Source organism: Alnus glutinosa, chromosome 2 (assembly GCF_958979055.1).
Source record: "Alnus glutinosa chromosome 2, dhAlnGlut1.1, whole genome shotgun sequence".
In the NCBI taxonomy this organism is placed as follows: Eukaryota; Viridiplantae; Streptophyta; class Magnoliopsida; order Fagales; family Betulaceae; genus Alnus; species Alnus glutinosa.
In genome coordinates this window covers 3,805,077-3,826,598 of record NC_084887.1, presented here as the reverse complement: position 1 = coordinate 3,826,598, position 21,522 = coordinate 3,805,077, and the positions used below count along the sequence as shown (strand labels likewise).

Genomic DNA, 21,522 nt, shown 5'->3' with positions numbered 1-21,522 from the left:
TTTAGAAAAGCAATACCATATATTTATTACTATACAAGGGAAATTGATATATACATGCCCTATGAAGTTTGGTTGCAATGTAGCAAGTGAATCGACTACAAAAACTTGTTCTTCTTCAATATCAGAACATTACATACAATTAGCTATTCTGACCTTGAGGATTGTCACGTTGAGTAAATATCTTCTTGATTGCTTCTTCCTTCTCATCAATGAAGTCAAAAAAGCTGTAAATGACCTGAGAACAGTGGACCTCTGATGACACTGGAGATTGAAGAGAGGACTCCGACTCCCTTTGTTGTCGTTTGTACCGCAAAAATTGGCGAACCATTCGCAGAAAAAACACCAGAAGGGAGCCGAGAGTGACGATACCGCATAGTAAATATAGACCCCAAAAGCTGATCATGTGGAGTCGGTTAGGCTCATCTTTGTGTCTGTTCTCTCCAGGACAACCCATCTTACAGAACCACCTCTCGTGGATCTTCTGAAGTGATCCATTCTCAGCAAGTTTCAAGACTGCCGTAGAGATGTCAACTGCGAGTGGGGAACCTCTCTTGAAAGCCTAGATTATAGCAGTGAACAAATAAAGATCATCATAACCAGGAGATGTTTCAGCTTGTACATCTAAGAAGGAAAGAAAGAAAGAAAAAAGATAATGCATAGTAAAAAAAAAAAACAGCATGTTCATCCAAAGTTTGATGCTGAGTTGCCAGCAATCTTGAATATGTCATGCACAGATGTCTACATGTATGAATGCATGCAGTTTCTTGTAGACAAATTCTACTCACAAATCCCCATCCACTCTTGGTAAATGGTTGCCCAATAATCCCAAATTCAGTTTGCTTTGACAGAAATAACTCCACATATGTCAGCTCATCTATGATAGCTGCCACCCCTCCATTGTCTGGCCCTTGTCGAAGTGCTCTCTCGTACTCTTCTGGGGAGCCTAGAGACTTGAGTCTTGACCTAGGTATGTAAAGACCGTCTGCCAGATAGCTATAAGCAAACGAACCTACTTGGTATCCAATAGGCCAGTTACTTGAAATCAAGCTATCGATTCCTGTGATGGGCGATGAAAGCTGCTGAACTGTGAGGATTGAAGTCAAGCTCGCTGTATAGCTTGCTGTGATCACCATTAATAGGAAAAGCCATACAACCATCACCATCCGTCCAAGTGGGCTTACTGTACTTTCCTCTGTTATTTAATAACAAAGTAAAAAACTTATCAAATTCAAATATTATGTTTATCTCAATATTGTCAGAGTTTCAGTTCCATAATCAAAGTGAAAATAGAACAAACATAGTAATAGCTTTTTTCTTTCATTTCTTTACTTGAAATATTTATTAGAAACAGATAAGATACAAAATTTTACTGAATTATTCAAGAGCATGTAACAATGAGGACAGCTACTAATGAGTTCAGATCTTTGCTTGGAATATAACAGCTTCCATTTGCAACTGCACAAGTTGATATGCTTTACTGTTTAGTGTGCCACAAGGGTTTTGTTTATTCATCTAATTGAGGTAACATTCCAGCGATTGGCTTTAGTGACTTGATGTATCAAGCACAAAGGTTCCCTTAAGCCCACCACCATTTTTAATGGTATATAAGTGGCTTTAAGAAATAATGAAATATACAGAAACTAATAGGTAAAAGCTAGCAGGTTTCCTTACGATTTGTCTTGAACAATGTCGAGAAACTGAACCTGCAACATGAAAGAATTGAATGAGTAGAGGCTAATATCTTAGGTATTAAGGTGTATATTGGGTTCATGTAATGCCATATCAAATTCTTTATTAAAAACAAGTACAAAAACAGACATGCTGTAAAAATACCACCACTTGAAAGGATAAATTTGAGGGAAAACTAGTAATGTACTACATTACAACATAAAAAAAATCTTACAGAAACATTGTAATAATCTGCCTCTTAGGGGGACCGCGGAAATCATTGTTGACTCGATGCTCAAGAATCCAAATAACTACTGCAATCATTACAAAAGAAGCTCCAGTAGCACACCACATCTCTACTGTAAATGGTTGAAGAAACACCCAAGCACTTGATTTTGAATCCCGGACTGGAGCCACTATGACAAGACCAGTAGTAGCATAAGGCTGTGAAAAATCCACGAGCTTTGTCCTGTTTGTCACAATTGCAATGTCCCCTACAGCAGCATAGAACACCTGACACCAAAAGTTCAGTAATAAACAAGACGTGCCCAACAAAGTTTCAATCTGCTAGCACATGTACCCCACATAAAAAAGAAAGGTTGAGTGAGAACCACCAGTATATATGGATTTCACCCGTAAATAGCTAACAAAAAAAACGATTATCATAAGCATGTAACTGGTCAAACTTTCCTACTCCATTTCACAAGGTATTAGTGAAATGGTTAATGTCATCATTTTGAATTCATTACTCACATTTGGCAATTAGGATCTTCAAGGCAAGCCTCTATAAGGTAACTCATGCATCAGCATGTTTACCATGTATTCGTAGGTCATCCTTACCCAACAAAAGATTATTACATTTTATACTTCTTTTGTTCTTACCACTTAAAAAACAATATGATTTACTTACCTCGTCTGCAACCATCTGTACAAGCCCATCGTAACTAGGATTAGAGCTGCCATTCCCAAAAGGCTCAAATCTGTAAGGAACATAATATGGGACTAACTTCAATGCTTCAACGAAGACATCAATACAGTACCCATGCATTGTATGGCTGTTGGGCTGTTCAGTGGCAAATTCAACAAAACTTGCTCTATTTGGCACTCCAATCCTCAGTGGTCTCTCATTGGTTGCAATCATCCAACCACGTGGCCTATCTTTTTTTCCGCCGGGCCAAGTAACACTGTTAAGCTTCTGATCTGGGCGGGAATAGCTATTTTGTTCCCTTTTAAGATTTTCTGGGGGTAAAACTGAAAAGCCTGAAGCATTAGTCCAATAACCAACTGTATGAACTGCCATCTGGTCAATATTGATGACATCATAACCACCGTTCACAATGTTTTGATCATCTTGGTTAAATTGGATTTTACCACTTAAACCAGTGAAGTTTGTCTGCAATAATTTCTTAAGCAGAAGAGATCCACCATCAAAGGCTTTGAGCGTCCCCAGTTGAAATTCAGCCGATTTCATTTTGAGTAACTTATCATTGAAAGAGAATGTGATATTTCTGTGTTCCTTTACAAACTCATCAATTGAACGTGCTACTGCCCAAACTGTATCATAAGCAATGAGTCCATAGGTATTCAACTCAGAACTTGCTAAACCATTTTCTAGCATTTTTCTCCATCGTGATACAAAATCCCTCTTCCGGCTGGATTCTAGAGTATGTTGACGAAGCGCAACTACCCCTTGGACAATATGGAGTGAAGTTTGATTCATTGGAGATAATGAGTCTAAGGTAGCAGAAAGCCAATCTGTCGCAAGCCATACAAAGTCACTGGTCATCATTTGTAGTTTCTGAGCTATGGTGAATATTCTCAATTTGGGATCAGGATCAACATGAACAACATAAACACGAGGACTAAGCGATTTAGATTTATTGAGTATATCAGTGATGTTGTTTAGATCAAACTGGATAGGCAAAGCCAATCTATAAGCGATCTTCAATTTCTTCTTATCAAGTTCATCATCTAAAGCAGATATCCCATTCCTGCCGTAATCATCATCCACAAAGATGGCAATGACCTCTTTCCATTCATAAAAGTCAATTAAATCAGCCATAGCAGCCATTTGATAGGAATCACTTTGTGCGGTTCGAAGAAAGAATGGGAATTGGAGAGCAGAAAGAGTTGGATCAGTAGCAGCATATGAGATAAGAGGCACTTCGAGACCATTAGCAATCTCAGAAATCATACGAGCTATAGCAGAGGACTGTGGACCAATTATGGCCACTACCCCTTTCTCAAGTACCTGAAAAGCTGCCCAAGAAAAAGGTGCAATCAAGATGATATATGTAGCAAGAACTCTATTTCAGAGTTTAGAACTTAAAGGCTGTAATCAGAATAGACAGAAAAGACAGAGAAGAGCTCATGAAGGGCTTAAATTGAGAGGAATTCCATTATCAGATAAATGTGGCATGGAAATGTAAATCTTTGCATATCAAAACTGGAGATGGTTAAAAAAAAATAATAAAGAAAAAAAGAAAAAGAAAAGAAAACGTATAATAGAAGAGAAATTTTGGCGGAAGATCAATTCACAAGTAAAAATTATGATGAAATGAAAAAAAAAAAAAAAAAAAAAAAAATCCCTTTCAACCATTTAGTAAATTTTGCTTTGAACACTTCAAGGAATGGAGAGGACAGAAATCACTCAAAAGGAATTTTAAACAATTTAGTATATAACCTTTGGATTATCTTCTAATCATTTATTAAAATCCCTGTGAACCATAAAGGGATTGCTATTCCTGTCAAGAGCTCTACACCGATAATATTACAGAACGAACTAAATTATATTTCAAAGAGAATATAAAATGGACAATTCCTTGGTACCTCCAATGGACCCCAAGAAGGCACTACAATTTGCTTCCTTCTGGATCAAATTGAGCTTTGTCTCGTTGAGAATTCTTGGATCCGCATTGACATCAGAGACGGCTGCTTCCATCGCCACCCTGGCGACTCTACCAATAACCGAATTAAAAGTAAAAACTGCACCAATGTTCACAACCGCAGGACTCTGGCAGTACACAGAACCGGTAAGGAATACCCATATCAAAATTGTAAGAGGCAGAACCACAAACTGTTTCATACTTGCCACCACAAAACCAATTCTTCACAATAAAGACTCCAACTTTTCTCAAACTAAGCTTGCACAGGCTTCAAAATCTGGATACCCAGATGAGTTTAAGAGACCAGAAGGGTTAAGTACAAACATGGTGGCCTAAAAATGAAAGGGTATCCCCAGAAACTAACGAGCACGTACCTGACCACTACTTCATGGTCAGAGAGCAACCCATTTCTTGTCTGATAAACTCGTGTGGAAAAAACCTGTAATAGTAGAAGGAAAAGACTGGAAAATTGAGCCACCAAAAAAAGGAACTGTGGAGCATGTGTTTGGTAAGGAAAAATGAAGGAAAGCGCAAGAAGGGATAGTAATGTTGAATTTGATATTTTGTGGAAACATGTCCCACCATGTAAAAATGAGAAATCACATTTTGGGAGAGAGAGAATCATTTATGACGAAACAAAAGGGATTCAAAAGGAATTGCTCGTTTGCCTTTCTTTGCATGAAAGGCAAAATTGAAGAGAAAGAAAGGCATCAGTGCCCCTGCCACCAATCCACTGAGTTCTTAGATGGATGGGTTCCCTTTGACGAACGACTTTTCAGCACCTCACTTCTTCCGATGTTGCCCACATACCCCTCTATTCTAATCAAAGAGGCATCATCAAATTATCAATGGCGCCAAGCAATACAAGCGACCACCATAGAATACATAGAGCCTATCTTCCCTCCATTTCTTCTTATGCTAAAACCCGCCATCTTTAGCTACGTTTATCTTCGTAAAAGTGCAATTTAAAATTGCCGTTTCACATACGAGGTTCATATGATCATTTGGAGATAACATTTTATCGTCCAATTTGACATTTCCCCCCATTTTTTTCAATAATTATTTTTCACAAATTAGAAACTCTTTTTAAGCCAAAAATAAAAAATTGAATGCAAGCCTAAGTTGTCATACGTACAAATATACAAAGAGTAATTCTAAAAAAAACTATACTTTTATTTCACTATTATTTTTTCATGTTGATATGACAGTGATGTTTAGCCATTAAATCAACCTTGTTGAAAAAGAAAAAAATTTGACTAATTTGTGTTTCCACTTCAACTGAATAGGATAACAATAAGATAAAAAGTGTAATTTTTAATATTACTCTAGACTTGAAATTTAACCACCGACAAGGTGCTCTACAAAGACCATATCACGTGCCTACAATTCGTAATGGCAAACCCAATTTGAAAACAAACAGAAAAAGTTGTCTTTATCATACTCATCCATGATATGAAGTCTAAATCACCTCTGCCAGGCCCAGCCAATGACAATATAAAGCATAGCATATAGGAATGTGACCCAAATGAAAAGCAAATCCATGTCCAATAAGCATCAACTCCTTTTGTCCAATAGGGGAGCATCTTTGGGGATAAGAATGAGGCAGCTAGCTACTTGCAGGTGTGTACAATCGGCTGCGGTAATAATTATTTGCTTATAACCGCAACTGTAACCGGTTGTAGTTTTTATTAATCGCCGATTATCGGGTTATTTTAAACCGGTTATTAACTAAATAACCGGTTTTCATATATATTGAATTTTTTAATTTTTTTTAAAAAATTCAATATTTGCATTCAATTACATCATTTTCTGTCCTAAATGTTCGTAGTGTACCAAAACATGAAATACCAAATTACCAATCATGAATCATCTTTTGGAAAATTGGCAAAACAAGAAAAGAAAAGAAAAGAAAAGAAAGTAAAACATAAAAATGAAAAGAAACAGATTTCTATGGCTCTTGAAGCTTCCTCAGTATTTTCCTAGAAAAATCTCTTTAATAACAAGACCCTGACCCCCAAAAGGAAAAGAAGTAGATTTGTATACTCGAAAAGCAGCAACTCTGGCCACTGATTTGGAAAGTAATAGACATTTTAATAGAGACAGTCACAAAGAATATGTTTAGTGGCTCATTAAAATGTCAATCAAATCAAAAGCTATATATATATATATATATATATATATATATATATAAATTAGATGACAAATCTGAAGGTGTTACGCATCATGGCCAAAAAATGTCAATCTTGACACAGTTGGGACGCAAACAAAGACGGAGGGAGGGGGTGGAAAAATATTTTTTTCTAAAAAATTAAAAAATATAAGGTAAAAATAAAAATTTAGTTTATTTGACCCCTACCAATTTTTTTTTTTTCCCGTTGTCTCCTGCCCATAAGAACTTCTGGCTCCGTCCCTGAACGCGAACAATCGACCTTTTGATTGAGATTTGTCCGGTTATTATATATATATATATATATATATATATATATATATATATATATATATATATATAATCAAAACCAATTGTAGTTATCCGGTTATTAACCAGTTTTCAGAATGTAAAAACTGGTAACTGCAACCGCAGGTACTCAGTTACCAAATTATCCGATTGCAGTTATTTTCAATTTTCTCGATTAGTGGTTATTGGTAATTATTAACGGTTATTGGTTATTTCTAGTTAATAACCACTCCGCATATACACCCTTATCTACTTGTATTGTACTATTGTATGAGAAATGCGCTTACTGGGCTTATGGGCGGGTGGGCCGGGCCTAATCCTCGTTTATTGGGCTTAAAAAACAAGGGTAACACGATGTTTCCTTCTCTCAGGAGGGATATTTGCGTCATTTAGTGGACTGCTCACTGTGGATAACACAGTCGATTTGGATAGCCTCTTCTTCCTCTTCATGAAAGCCACGAAAGTTCTTTCACATTCTAAAAGCTGATGCTCACAAGCTCTTAACAATGGCTTCCTCCCTCACCTCGTCTTTCCAAACAAGGTCAGAACCCTAACTCTAACACTAATGCGTCTCTTTCTATATCATGTACTTGTTTGATCAAGTCTATACTTGTACTTTAATGGGTTTTATTTTTATATTTTTATTTTTTGAAAATTGCGGGTTGTGTGTGTATAAAACATTGTGGGTGCACTTAAGTTCCACTATAGGCTTCTGGGTAGCTTGAATTTTATGGTAAAGTTGGAATCTTTTTTTATTTTTATTTTTTTATCATGAAATGGGTTTCAGCTACTTCAAGATTGCATCAATATTATTATTATTATTATTATTATTATTATTATTATTATTAATGTACTTGATTTATTTGAGTCATTGAATATTAGGTGTCTCAGATAGGTCTTCTTGATTCAAATTCGAGTGCTGGATATGACAGAATTTTTTGTCCCATTATATCTGAGAATTGGATAGTTGAATCGCTATGGTTCTCTTTGGAAGCATATTCCTTGCGATTTGTGTGTAAGTGTTAAAGAAAACTATCCCTTTCAAAAGTAATAGTAGTAGCTCTAAACTGCAGCTAGTATGATTTCTTACATTGGTTTTTTCCTGGTTCAACCACAGCACCCTCAGATATGCATTAGTAATTGCAAGCAAATTTTATGAGTTTTCTACTAAAACTTGAATTATTAACTCTTGGATTTAAATTTTCATCTTCCTATCAGCTTATTAAGCTTTTGGGACAAGCAGTGATTTAACATGATATCAGAGTAGAGGTCTTGAGTTCGAACCCTGTCTCTATCGTTCACCTTCTATTTCAATTAAATACTCTATGTGTTGAGCCTTACCTATTAAAAAAGAGTTTGAATCCACACGTGAGAGAGTGTTTTAAAGTATTGATTAAATGATTAAATTTACCTCTTACTATCAGCTAAAGCTTTTAGGACAAGTGGTGATTTAATATGTTTGCCTACTTTTTTCTCTTTCTCTATTGTGGAACTTCTTGATTTTCTTCTCTCTCTCTCTCTCTCTCTCTCTCTCTCTCTCTTTCTTTTTTCCCTAAAATGTGACGTGTTTGTGCCAAAAGTCAGTTCCTTTGCACAACAGCACAAGAGTCCAGTCGTTGGTTTTCAGCTTCCAAGGTAGCTTGAAATATAGACTTGTATGAACAGGTTCAGTGGATTAATAATAAGAGCATGTATAACAAGTTTCCTGTCTACATGATTTTAGAAGAAGTATAGTTAATATGATTCAGGGGTATGATTACTATTTGTTTCCCCTTCGTTGTTTTGATCCTTTCGGAAAGAATGTAGGAAAAGGAAAAGGTAACTATGAATCTTATGTTTCTGTTGTTTTTTATCCGAAACATATTAAGAAACTCAATTCAACTACTTCAAATAGCAGTCTTTAGACTTAACAGAGTGAAGATGTTGGTTTTCCTCGGCGTCACTTCAAGATTTCAATTGATATTCATTTCCTTCCTACATTTTATCAGCAACCAAACAGAGAGTTATGCATTGGTGTATAAGCAGGTGGCATGTTTGGGAATCTTTAGTAATCCTGGACAAAAAGAAGAAGATGATTTCTGTAGTAGTGGAATTATTTGGCTTGATGGTAAACTTGTTACTTAAGCACTGAATATTCTGATATTTGAGACAACTTTCCTTTCATGTTTCAGCAATTTGAGGTCTGTATTTTTGGGCGAGAGAAATGGAATTTGTATTTCCAGTGTTCATTTAGATCGTGTTGGTTTCTTGAGGAAAACTGTGGTGTGTAAGGAATCACGGATAGGAAAACAGCCAATTCAAGTGCCATCCACTGTGACAATCACTTTGGAAGGCCAAGGTTTAAAAGTAAAGGGTCCTCTAGGGGAACTTTCACAGAGCTATCCACGAGAAGTGAAGGTTGAGAGGGATGAGTCTGGCATTCTAAGGGTCAGCAAGGCGATGGAAACTAGAAGGGCCAACCAAATGCATGGTCTTTTTAGGTAAATTCTTCTATCCTTTGGCAATAACACTTTTTTCCTTCCTTTTATTATCTTAATATGATTTCATTTGATCCTTTCCTTGAATTACTTATTTGCTTTTATTTTTTAATGTTTTCTTGGCTTTATTTTTAATTCTTCACGGCTCTTCTCTTAATGTGTCTTTATTATTGTGGAGAGGGGGAAGGAAAGAAAATTTGCTTGAAAAAAAAAAAATTTAATGAAAGTGTTCCAAAAGCTTTTTGGTTATAATTGTACCATTAGCAGTTATTTTTTGTACTTTCTACTTGATGTTTTGGTGTTATCTGCAAGGGGTAAAAGTATTTGATCATGGATTATTTAATTGTGTTCCTTCTTGTAATCAAATCAAATGGATTAGAAATCTAGAATGCCATCTAATTTGAGAATTTGGAGACCATCATTCAGTGCTTGGAAACTCTTGGGAATGATCAAAAGTTTAAAGTTATGTTTGAAGAAAGGATGCTATAACATATTGACTGGAACCATTATTTGGTGCTCTCTCTCTCTCTCTCTCTGGTTGTGTGCAGTTTATCTTTAGAGCACTAGCAGCAGCTTCCCTAAATCATTCCCTTCCCTATACATGTAGGAAAAACTTCTAAAAAATTTATTTAATCAGATTCCCTTGTTGTTCCCTAAACTAAGAAAACACCAAGTAAGAGCATTCATAGCAGCTTCCCTAAAGGGGGTCTGTTTCTTAAGTTTTTGAGAAAATTTCAAGAAAGTTACAAAATTCCCTCCATAGTAGCTTCCCTAAAATTTTCGTTTCCTTAGGAAGTGAATAGTGCTTCCCAATGCATTGAGAAACACTATTCACTTCCCATTCAATTGTTTATTCACAAAATATATTATCTCTCTCCTACTTTATTTCTCTTTCCTACTTTTAATTAAAGTAAAGGTAAAAAATATATTATCTCTCTCCTACTTTATCTTCTTTTTCCTACTTTTAATTAAAGTAAAAGTAAAAAATAATATTTTAATGATATGGAAGCTGCTGTGGGGTGTTTTTTGATAGAGAAGTAAAAATTAGTTTTGTTCCCTATATTTAGGGAAAATGATTGGAAAGCTGCTAGGAATGCTCTTGTACCCTACATTTAGGGAAGCAAAAGTGTTCCCTTAGCATTATTTTTATATAAAACTTCTCTTTCCTCTTTCATTCCTCTAAGTCTCTAACATTTATTTGAAACAATATTTAAATGATTTCTCTTTCATCTCTCTTTCTTTTAGCATTTAATTTAAAGAACATTTAAATGGTATAGGAAAATTATAAGGGAAGCTATTGCAGAGTGCATTTAAATAGAGAACTAAAAAGTGGTTTAATTCTCTAAATTAAGGAAAAGTTGAAGGGAAGCTGCTGCTAGTGCTTTTATGAGTTGTTTTTAGTACTTAGCTTTCTTAGTCTCATTGAGCACTTCTATTGTTATTCATTGTGGAAAGTTTTCACTGTATACATTAAAACTCAATATTTGAAATTTAAAGCATTTGATTTTAGAACATAATAGGTGAAGTTCGCACATAGAGACGCACACATGCACATAGCTATACTGAAGTCTTCGGAAACAGGCTTATTGTACCAATTATGATTTGGCTTGTTGACCATAAAGCTACTGTAATCACTTATCTGATTAACATCTACTCATCTATCATCTCAATGTTTCATGTGGAATTTACTGGATTTGAGGTAAAAGTTCGATTACATTTGGCAGATAGGAATGGAATAGCTGTTCATTTGTTTTGTTGGGCATTATTAGAGCATCTTCAATGGACTCTCTACTTCAAAAATTTCACTAAATTTTAGTGAAAGTAATCAAAATACCCCATGCATCAAATTCTTTAAAGTTTCTTTAAAATGGTGAATGGCAAAAACTCTCTCTATATTTAAACCCCCAAATCCTTTCTCTATTCATTTTTTAATTATTTTCTTTTAGTTTCTCGCTAAATCCTTTGCAAGGGGAATCGATCCCCTTTAATTTTTTATGTTCAAGAGCATCTCTATAATTTCAAAATTTTCACCAAAATTTAGTGAAAAACTCAAAATAGTCTATTTCAACAAATTCTCTATTTTAGCTTTTGTCAGAATTTCACTCCAAATTTGGCTCACAAATTTTATGAGCTATTGAATATTTTATCATTTCTCTCTCATTTTACTTCACTTTTCACATTCCTCTCTCTTCATTTGTTAGGAGTGATTGCTTAAAACCAATAAAAAAAATAAATATTTAGTTGAAATAGAGAAAGATTTGGAGAGTTTGATATAGGAAGCTTTTTAAAAGTGATAGATAAAATCAAAAAAGTAGATTTTTGAGCTAAAAATAAGGATGCTCTTACTAGGAATAGCTATTGCCATGAATTACTTGTTCCCTTAAAATGAGAAATAACTATTCCTCTAAAAAATGAGAGGAATAGCCATTCCTTCGGGATTAGAATATCATTTTTTATTTTTTATTTTTTAAAAAAAGCCCATTATTATTTTTTTTTTCTTTAAACCCAATTTTCTTGAAAAAAAAAATGGGGTGGTTGGTTGAATTTTTTTTTAATAAAAAAATTGGGGTGTAAAAAGAATATTGGGAAATAATTTCTAGAGCTAGGATATTTTAGTTTATTTTATTCAATTTCAGTTTTCTACTTATTCATGTGTTGTCAACAAACAAAAGAGTTGGAATGGTTATTCCATTCTTGAGTAACTGTTATAAGGTATTCATAGTAATACAGATTCCTATTCCCAAAGAATCAGCATTCCAATATACCAAACGTAGCCTTAATGTGGTAAAAAACTACTACTTAAACCATTGTTGGAAAAATTAAATTTGTTATGACTTTTGGAATAGTTATGAAAAGGTTTTGTGTTGAATGAGTGAACCGACTATTCAATGTTGGCCATTTTGTCTTGCATAGAACATCAGTAATAACCTATGCTTTCTGGAAACTGACGCCATTATTGTGCATCAACACAAAGTTTAGTTTTCAGTTGTAAGAGAGGGGCAATAGATGAATTGCACTCCTTGATGCATATTTGACACCCACATATTGTTAATGTTAACCCTTCTTTGATGTTCTAGAATTAGCTATCTAATGGCTTCTCCCTAAGTGGGTGTTTCTTTTGTATACTCCAATGTATATTCATCACCTCCCCCCTCCCCCTCTCCCTCCCCCGTGACGTCTACAGTTCAGTTGTACTCTTCTTAACTAATCTTTTGATTCTTAATCAAATATTTGCTTAGGACACTTACCGACAATATGGTGGTGGGAGTATCTAAAGGTTTTGAGAAGAAACTTCAATTGATCGGTGTTGGGTATCGTGCAACGCTAGAAGGAAAAGACTTGGTACTAAATCTGGGATTCTCTCATCCAGTTAGGATGGCAATCCCAGATGGCATAAAAGTGAAGGTGGAAGACAACACCAGAATTACTGTTAGCGGATATGACAAATGCGCTATCGGTCAGTTTGCTGCTTCTATTAGGCGATGGAGACCCCCGGAACCGTACAAAGGTAAGGGTGTCAAATATGCTGATGAAATTGTTAGACGAAAGGAAGGGAAAGCAGGAAAGAAGAAGTAATAGAGGTTTCAGTTTACTTGTTTCTTTCTTTCTTGTTATCTCATTGTTCATTTCAAATGTGCATTGGCAATTGTGGATGTAGTTACAGTAAAGGCATATCATTGCAATTAACATCTAGCTGATTTTTTTTTTCTCCATTTACTATTTTTTGTCTTGAGTTTTTATGGTATTGTGAGATATTATTGTAGTTTGTGAGGTCCAAGATGAGGTTAGGGGGTGTAAGTGTGATACTCTCGCATGTATGGGATAAGACCAGAAGATAACCACGGCCGGTCATAAGGATGAGTGAAAACTGTCAATACCCTAATTTGGAATTGGAAAGTGGATGTAAGTAGGAAAATGCTTGGGGCGCTACAACTTTTGCTCCAATTTGTTTACACACTCACGTGACGGTCTACATGAATGTCACATGGCATAGTATGGGTGAAAAAAATTAAACAAAATTTGATAGGTGAATTTAATTGTTTAGTGGTCATGTAGTGTCACGTAGACTGTCAGTTTGTAATCGACTTGTAGTAAAGACCGTTGTACTCTTAACAGTAATCATGCGAGAATAATTTCAATTAGTATTTTTTTTCTTTCAATTTTTTCAGTTAGTACTTGTAGTTTCAATCCACGACTGTCTGTAGCGTATAAAGGACTTGTAATATTCTTAATTTTCTTCTTTTCCCATACATTATTACATCTTATTCTCATGAGAAACGCTACACACTCCGTGTACTTGAAAGTGGGAGTGTGTATAACATTTCTCTATTCTCAGACATAGTTTTCATCTTTTTTTTTTTTTTCTATTTTGTGTAAATTATGGCTGTCATTATTTTGGAAGCCCATTAAAGAAAGAAAGATAGAAAGAAAGAAAGAGCATATATATCTCTAGGTTTCTGGTTGGATGCCATGGCTTTTCCTTCTTTTCCAAACGTCAAATTCTATGGAATTTTACCATAAATGGAAGTAATGCTAAATGCCTTGCAGTTTTACAACCCAAAAAGGCCATACTAGTCATAGTGGGTGTCTAAATCCTCTTCCGCCCTCGGCAAATTGAATGGACCGTGAAAACATGACACAAAGGTTGATGGAACCGCGAGGATGTTACTATAAGATTCTGAGGTTCCATGCTTTGTACGCTTTCAATCACTGAGATTGATGTGGCCAAATGAATTTGCCTTCAAACTTGCATTACAGCTTGGCAAGTTAAAGCTAAATATCTCAACTAGAGAATTCTGACTAAATTTTAGAACACATAAAAATCTGAAGCTAGGTTTCTTCTAATTGATAAAAGGTTGCTCCTAGTCATACCCCAGTTCTCGTCATATTTTAAGTCAGTTTTAGAGAACTGTATTTCATCAAATTGATTAGGTCCTCTTAAGCCCAAATAGCGATTATGTCTCTTAATTGATAAGCCCAAGCAAAATTTCACTGTAATTAACCCTCTTTAACCGCACACGTTGGTTTCTTAGTCCCTCAGTTCAATACAAAACACGTCAGCCAAAACGGTGCACCAAAGTTGCTTCATTACCAAAAAAGAAAAGGAAACAACGGCAATAGTGGGAACAGAAGCCACCTAAAAGGCGTTATTGACAGCAAAAGTCCATAGCTACTTAGAAAACCACAAACATAACACTCTATGAGGCATAGCACGCAAGGATTGGTTGGAGGGATCTCAACCCAGCACCCAGTAGGGTGGGGTTACCAATACCAACTCTGAAGTAGTAGTAAAAACTAAAACTAGTGGCAGTACATAAAAGCTAGAAACAAACGAGAACCTCCAAACTTTTCTCGCGGCTCTGTACAAATTCGCAGCTCCCATGGACAATCTCTGCAAGGATTATACCAAACAACCAATGTCAAGCCCTTTTCAACCAGTACTTCACTTCTGTAACTTAAAATCTGAGCTACAAGATGTACAAGATGGTAGTCAGTAAACATGTAGAACCAGGTGCTGGTTTCAATTCAATGACTGAGACCACTCATACAACTTGTATTCACTTTCTCTAGAAATAGCTTTAGCTGGGAAAGGTGTAGTGTATACCTAAGAGCTAGCTTCCTGGTCTGCCTCGTCGTGGACCTCAGAAGTCGATGTCGTAGATTCCTCTGGCAGTTCATTGCATCCATCGCCATTCTGAGTCTGACAATCCCGCAAATAAAAAGTAAAACGAAAAAGAGAGAGAATCACTGTAAGCAACAAAGAGAAGAAACTAGGTGGAATTTATAATTTCTTAAAATCAGTGAATGAAAAGGAAAAAAATCTGAATGAGAAAGCAAAATTACGAGCTTAATCTTGTATGCTTGGACGGCTTTTTCATACTCAGCCTTCCTCTTCAAGGCTTTCTCAGCATAGGGAGCTTTCTCCTATGAAGAAATTACAAATACCGCAATCCAATAACATCTAAGCAGTTTCTCAGCCGTTGATTTCAAAAGGCAAAGATAGATTTAATTGTTTCCTAAAATAACTTAGACAAACCACATTTTATGTTTTCCGTCGCAATTTACAAAGTGAGATACAGATATATATGTAAAGTAATGTCAAAAAAATATGATTTCAGAGATCTAACGCCATTCGATTTTTTTTTTTTTTTTTTTTCTATTTGTTTTGAAATTTATAGGACTTTCTGCTTTGAAGTGGCAAAGAGATTGGAGATCTTACAGCATCAGTCATTGATTTCCATTTCTCACCTCCGGCTTTCCCAACCTGCACATTAGCATTTCTCAGAATAACAATTTTTCCATAATGAAACAGTTCCTGTTTCGTTGCCAGGAAACCGAGGGAAAAGGAGAATCTAAAATTATGCGTTTATTCAAATTGCAGCTAAAAGAACTGATAGCTCAACTAAAACTGATTGACTTCAAGGTTTTCAGTTTATTCTTTGTAATGAAAGATGTTTTTCTTCTATTTTCCTCCGTTTTCTCCTCCGTTTTCTCAGGATCCAAACAGAAGGTGAGAACATATTGTAATTCGAAAAAAAAAAAGTTATAGAAAGGTAAGCGAATGAAGTTTTGATCTCACAGCTGAACAAGACTTCTGATCAGGATTGTTCTCCTTGAAGGACTTTCTGAAATCCTCCCTGTCATTCATTTAAAGGCAGAAAACACATCTCAGAATTACTTTTTCAAAAACAAAGAGAATAAAAAAGTAATGAAAACTGTGAAATAGTAGAAACGTTGCTGTACGAATTGAAGCACAATAAATGAGAAGTTATAGAAAACGGACTCACATGAAGACGAAGAACGCACTGGAGGGACGCTTCGGAGCATCGGGATCCTTCTTATTCCTGGCCTTGTCCTTCTTCGTGTTCGTCTCAGCCTTGCCTTTCTTCAGTATCCTTCAGAAGTACACGAGGCGGAGAAAGCAAATGTGAGATCGAAACTAAGAAAGCAAAATCACAAAGCAGAGAGAGCAATCGCAATTCGCAAAGAAAACGACACGAAAAGACGAGGTCGTTGAATCATAACAAAAATAATTGATTGAAAAAGCAGTTTTAAACACCAACACAAAAGGCTTAAACAAAACGATTTGACGAAGCAGAGAAGAGTCATAGTTTAATGAGTATTCTAACAACGAAGCGGACGAACATAATGCGAGAATTCAAAATCAAAGGCGAAAACACAGAGACACAAAGCTTAATCGGAACGTACGTAGAGATACAAAGCAGAAGCACATTCACAGCAGCTAAAATCAGCTGATCAATATAATCGGAGCAAAAACACGCTATCTCGATTCTTCTCGAAGCATAAAAAAACACCTAGCACAAAACGATTTTGAAAAAGAAAACGGAGCACGAAGTTACAAAGCCAAAAAGCAATTCACGAAGCAAAAAATCATAGAAACACAGCAAAAACACACAGTTACAAAGACATAGGAGGCATTCACAGGACGAAACGATTTTCAGAATCGAAAACACAGAAAGCTAAACTACAACGTAGAGTTGCACAGCAGAGAGAGCAGTCAAGAACTTACTCGGCGAGAGGCTTCTTGTGAGCAATCGCAGCGGTTTTAGGAGCTCTCATGGTGTGCTTTTTTGGGAAAAATGAAAGAGACTTTTTCTGCGTGCGAGTGAGAACAAGAAGAAAGGTATTTATAGGAAGTGGTGTTGAAATGAATTGGAAATGTACATGAAATGAATGTCAAATTGAGATTCGAACTTGGTATTTTAGCGGGAAGGAATAAGCAGCGATACTCGCGCGGCTGTAGAGATAAGAAAACCTGGCTGTCTGGAGATGACAAGTGTCGTGGGGGGGTAATTTGGTCTCTTTAGTTTGGACGCGTTTGTGAATTTCTGTGAGTATGCGTATGATTGGGTCCGTGTGAGACCGTTTAGAGGCTCGGTGCGTGCAAAGGGCGTGAGTGGGCGGCTTAGTTCCGCCAATTTACCCTTTAAAATTCTTTCAGGTGTCAGTTGTGCATTTTAAACGGTGTCGTTATATTTCAGTCAGTTGGAGTAGCCGAACCAATCTCTTTGTAGATGGTTTGGACGTACACCCCATATGATGGGACGAGATAAGGAAGTTGGGTAGATAAGAGCTCGACTGTGGTGTGAAGGTGGCAGAAGAACTGATGGAGATTCAAAGGTGGGTGAAGATGTGAAGCAAATAGTAAAAATGAGATCTAAAATGTTTTGGATGACATGGCAGTTTTTAAATCGTTTATTTTGAATGAATAATCCGATTAAAGCTATTGCAACCCGTGCAGTGCATAAACAGAAAATCTCACCCAAAATTGTTAATGCAATATGTCAACGCATGGGGAATTAAATTTTACTAATCCACCGTTTGTTTCGGTGTAAAATGATTTCTGAAAAAATGATTTTAATTTTTTTTGGTGTTTGGTGGGGGTGAAAATAATAATCAACTGTAAAATGATTTTTGTTTGACAAAAAATGCTTAGTAAATTTCAGCTCAGACGACAGAGGTAGTCGACCCTTTTTTAAACAACACAGTCGACCTTCATACTTTAGCAATCGACCATCGCCGGATTCCGACAAGCCAGATTCAGATTCCAGCACTGGTCAGAATCCGGCCGATGCCGGAATCTGAAAATTTCTACCATAATCCTGCCACAATTGCGGGATTCCGACGATACTGTGCCAGATTCTTGTCAAACTGACCGGAATTTGGCCAACCGGGATCTTGCCAGAATGGCTGTTCTGGCCGGGATCCGGCACAAATGGTCGAATTCCAGCAAGCACAAATGGCCGGCCACTTTAAAAATAATATTTTAAAAAAAAATCCCAATTTTAAAAAATATAATTATTCTTAGTCAATGTGTATTTCTTAATTAAACATAATTTTTTAGTTTTTTTTTTAATATTTTATGTTGTGAATAAAAATTGATTTTTATAATTTCACATGATTGAATGAAAATATAAAAAATATTTGTAATTTTCTGTACGTGTCAAACACCGAAAAATATTTTCGACGCAAAATATTTTCTTAAAAAATAACTTCCCAAAAAATATTTTACGACAAAAATCATTTTATACCGAAACAAACGGAGCATAATTTTTTTTAAGGTAAATGAAAGTTTATAAACAGTATGCATTTTAATAAACAAAACTAATATAATTATTTTAATAAAATATCCTTAGGTGAGTCATGAAAGGTGTTCAAATTTGAAAATAGGCCAGCCCAAATACAAAGTTAATATGAGTAGTTGAATTGAATGTTATGACATATATTTAAGACAATTGAAAAAATAAAACATTTTTCTACTTTGAAAGGATGGATTATTTAGAATCTAATATGGGTAAGTCAGTTGAAGGTTATCTTAAAAAAAAAAAAAAAAAAAAGAAAAAAAGAAATACCAACACACGTTATACCAAGAAAAATTGACCTATTGAAATTTTCTCTTATTCAATGTTACAGAATATTTTTTTTTAGCTAAAAAATACAGCTTTGATCCCTTCAATTAGGATGAGGATCAATTTTTGTCATTAGGGAACTTCAGTTACCTCCTCGAAGTGGCAGGAGTTTTGTACTGTTACTGCTAAATTATCAAAAGTTGCAATGTTAGTGTTTTATTTTGCACGCAGCCCCTTTCAGTCTCCCCTACTCAATCTTAAGATTTTGCGTTAACTTAAACGTCTAACAAGTGAAAATCATCTTATGCTCATGTAAAATTTATAAAAATATAAATTTACCCTTAATTAAAAAAATTAATTAATTAATTTTTTTTTAAAAAAGACCCTTCGGCCATGTCATGGCCCGTGGGTCAGTCCAGTCCCCTAGCTAGCTGATCGACCGTGGTCAGTCTAGACCGCCGATAGTTTTTCACTTTTTCCTTCTTTTTCTTTTTTTTTTTTTTTAAAAAAAAAAAAGAGAATATTTTGATTATTTTGACGTCCTTTATTAGGATTTAACATAAAATCCTAACATAAGAGAAGAATTAAAAAGGATTTGAAAATGAAATGCCCACATCAACTTTTGATAATTTGGTGGTAACAATATTGCAAAACCTGTTATACTCTCATTTAAATTTCTTCTTATTTTAAAAAAAGATTCAATTTAATTCTTGAATAATTTAAAATGAAACAATACGGTCATTTCACCCATAAGCTGCCAATTAAATTGCAAACAAAATTAAGGAAAGATCGACATGATATGCCTATATAGGCTGATACGTAAACCATGCGCGCTCATGATTTGGAAACTTCGAACACTTACCAAGATGGAAATTCATAAGGCTTAAAAAAAAGAAAAATAAAAAAAACCAGAGGAAAAGCTTCACATAGACTCTTCAAATATAATCGATTTTGCAATCAAAACCTCAAAGTTTGAAAATTTGTAACATCCATATCTCATATATACACTACAAATTATTGCAGATCAAGAATTACGTCCCATGAGGCCGTAGGCAAAGACTTGGATGGTGGTGTTGCCAAAAGAGGCAGCGGCAAGCTTGACGTTAATTACCGAGGTGTCCGAATCGGAGAAGATTTGTGTGGACATGGACATCGACATAACGTAGATAATCATGTAAACAATAACAGCCGAAGCAGAAAGGTGGCCAGGAAAAAGAGCTTGAACTAGATCCGTGTAGCGGGACGGAGATGCTACAAGAAGGACCGCGGGGTTGTGTCGGACAATATGCTCTCAAGCTCGCCGCTTGATTGGTGCTCTGTGGTGAAAGATTGGGATGACAAAGATGGTGGGTTGGTTTGAAGCAAAGCTTGATGGATGGTTCTATTAAGGTGATATGTTGTCCAAAATATATGTAAAAATTATGGTTATTTTAGACACATATCAATTTAATAAAAAATTGATGTAATAGATTAAAAGAAAATTTTATCTATTTTCTTTCTTCAATTATTTGAAAACTCTAATCGGTTAAAACTGAAAATAGAAAAAGAAAAAATCCATGAATATGAATTGTAGGAAATTCCATGAAATGAATATTATAAGGAATTTAACTGAAGATGAATGTTAGAGCTTATTTTAATGTTTTTTTTTTTTATGATTTTTGTATATTAGTATGACACTTTGTATTTTTTAATAAAAAAGAGAGAGAAAGAAATTAAGATATAGTTTTTTTTTATTAAAAATAAAGTGACATATCAATATAAAAAAATCCTAAAAAAACACGAAGAATTTTAATATTTATCATTAATTAATGCGAAAGTTGCCTAAAACGAAGCGAACAACGTAGTTTTGTTATGTTGACCAAAAACGTACGGAAGCCATCAATGTTGAAAACACTAGTGATTATATATATCTTCATTTTTGTTACTCAACAATTGGGGAAAATTAAAAAGAAAAAAAAACAATTTGAAAAAAAAAAAAAAAACTCAGATAAACACTTCAAAAAAAAAAAAAAAAACTATAGAAATATTAGAAAAGAAAAGAAGGTTGAGTATTACTGTAAGGCTCTAGGCTACAAAGTTATTATCTTTATAGTTTAATCCTCTCGATAAGAAATAAATAAATAAAATCAGTTATCAACCTGTGAGGGTATAGAGTCCATTTATCAATAATGATAATGTTATATTATTTTAGATGATTAATTTAGTCATATCCCTATTCTTCCACACTTCTATAAATTTGATACATTTCGTAGGCCGGCTTCACGAATTGATTGGTGAAAATATAACCAAACAATTGTCAAAGGAATTATATTCAAATGGATATATATATATATATATATATATATATATATATATATATATATATATATATTCATAAAAGTTTTAGTTCGGACCTTTGAATTCAATATTCAAGCTTGGCCGGCCTCAAAAGTAGAATAAAATAAAAAGGGAATATTCAAGGTTTGCTATGTTGAAATTGCTGAGATCAGCACACGTCAAATAATCTTGTTAACATTTTCTTGTAGGGGAGGAACAGAGAGAGATATTAAACAAATGGCATCATCAAAACCTTATTTTTTATGCTACAAATGGCAAATAGAAGACAGATCGAAGACAGAAGACATGCTTAGCAAAAATGTGGGAGAACTTATACAATGTTCGTCACA

At 34.9% G+C, this 21,522-nt stretch overlaps 3 protein-coding genes across 3 annotated transcripts; 1 reads left to right on the top strand and 2 right to left on the bottom strand.

Annotated features, from left to right (window-relative positions):
- Window positions 1–5,472, bottom strand: LOC133860703 (glutamate receptor 3.7). Its single transcript, XM_062296281.1, has 6 exons — window positions 4,498–5,472; window positions 2,579–3,927; window positions 1,904–2,181; window positions 1,672–1,703; window positions 786–1,192; window positions 1–559 (listed from the first exon to the last, which is right to left on the bottom strand). Exons 1-6 carry the CDS (start codon window positions 4,751–4,753, stop codon window positions 140–142), a joined length of 2,742 nt encoding a protein of 913 aa, XP_062152265.1. The 5' UTR covers window positions 4,754–5,472; the 3' UTR covers window positions 1–139.
- Window positions 5,473–7,390: 1,918 nt separating this feature from the next.
- Window positions 7,391–13,198, top strand: LOC133862074 (large ribosomal subunit protein uL6c). Its single transcript, XM_062297937.1, has 3 exons — window positions 7,391–7,549; window positions 9,180–9,488; window positions 12,725–13,198. Exons 1-3 carry the CDS (start codon window positions 7,515–7,517, stop codon window positions 13,059–13,061), a joined length of 681 nt encoding a protein of 226 aa, XP_062153921.1. The 5' UTR covers window positions 7,391–7,514; the 3' UTR covers window positions 13,062–13,198.
- Window positions 13,199–14,650: 1,452 nt separating this feature from the next.
- Window positions 14,651–17,144, bottom strand: LOC133861796 (high mobility group B protein 3-like). The gene is made up of 7 exons (XM_062297607.1): window positions 17,017–17,144; window positions 16,274–16,381; window positions 16,066–16,123; window positions 15,706–15,750; window positions 15,330–15,410; window positions 15,091–15,186; window positions 14,651–14,877 (listed from the first exon to the last, which is right to left on the bottom strand). The coding sequence occupies exons 1-6, from the start codon at window positions 17,064–17,066 to the stop codon at window positions 15,091–15,093; spliced, it is 438 nt and encodes a 145-aa protein (XP_062153591.1). The 5' UTR covers window positions 17,067–17,144; the 3' UTR covers window positions 14,651–14,877.
- Between the last annotated feature and the right edge of the window lie 4,378 nt (window positions 17,145–21,522).

Coding starts and splice junctions, on each gene's coding strand:
- LOC133860703 (XM_062296281.1), bottom strand. CDS start 4,753: ATGAAACAGTTTGTGGTTCTGCCTCTTACAATTTTGATATGGGTATTC. Junction 3,928..4,497: donor CTTCTTGGGGTCCATTGGAG/GTACCAAGGAAT, acceptor TTTCTTGGGCAG/CTTTTCAGGTACTTGAGAAA. Junction 1,704..1,903: donor CAGATTATTACAATGTTTCT/GTAAGATTTTTT, acceptor TTCATGTTGCAG/GTTCAGTTTCTCGACATTGT.
- LOC133862074 (XM_062297937.1), top strand. CDS start 7,515: ATGGCTTCCTCCCTCACCTCGTCTTTCCAAACAAG. Junction 7,550..9,179: donor ACCTCGTCTTTCCAAACAAG/GTCAGAACCCTA, acceptor TTCATGTTTCAG/CAATTTGAGGTCTGTATTTT. Junction 9,489..12,724: donor CAAATGCATGGTCTTTTTAG/GTAAATTCTTCT, acceptor ATATTTGCTTAG/GACACTTACCGACAATATGG.
- LOC133861796 (XM_062297607.1), bottom strand. CDS start 17,066: ATGAGAGCTCCTAAAACCGCTGCGATTGCTCACAAGAAGCCTCTCGCC. Junction 16,382..17,016: donor CACAAGAAGCCTCTCGCCGA/GTAAGTTCTTGA, acceptor GTACTTCTGAAG/GATACTGAAGAAAGGCAAGG. Junction 15,751..16,065: donor ATCAGAAGTCTTGTTCAGCT/GTGAGATCAAAA, acceptor GCTAATGTGCAG/GTTGGGAAAGCCGGAGGTGA.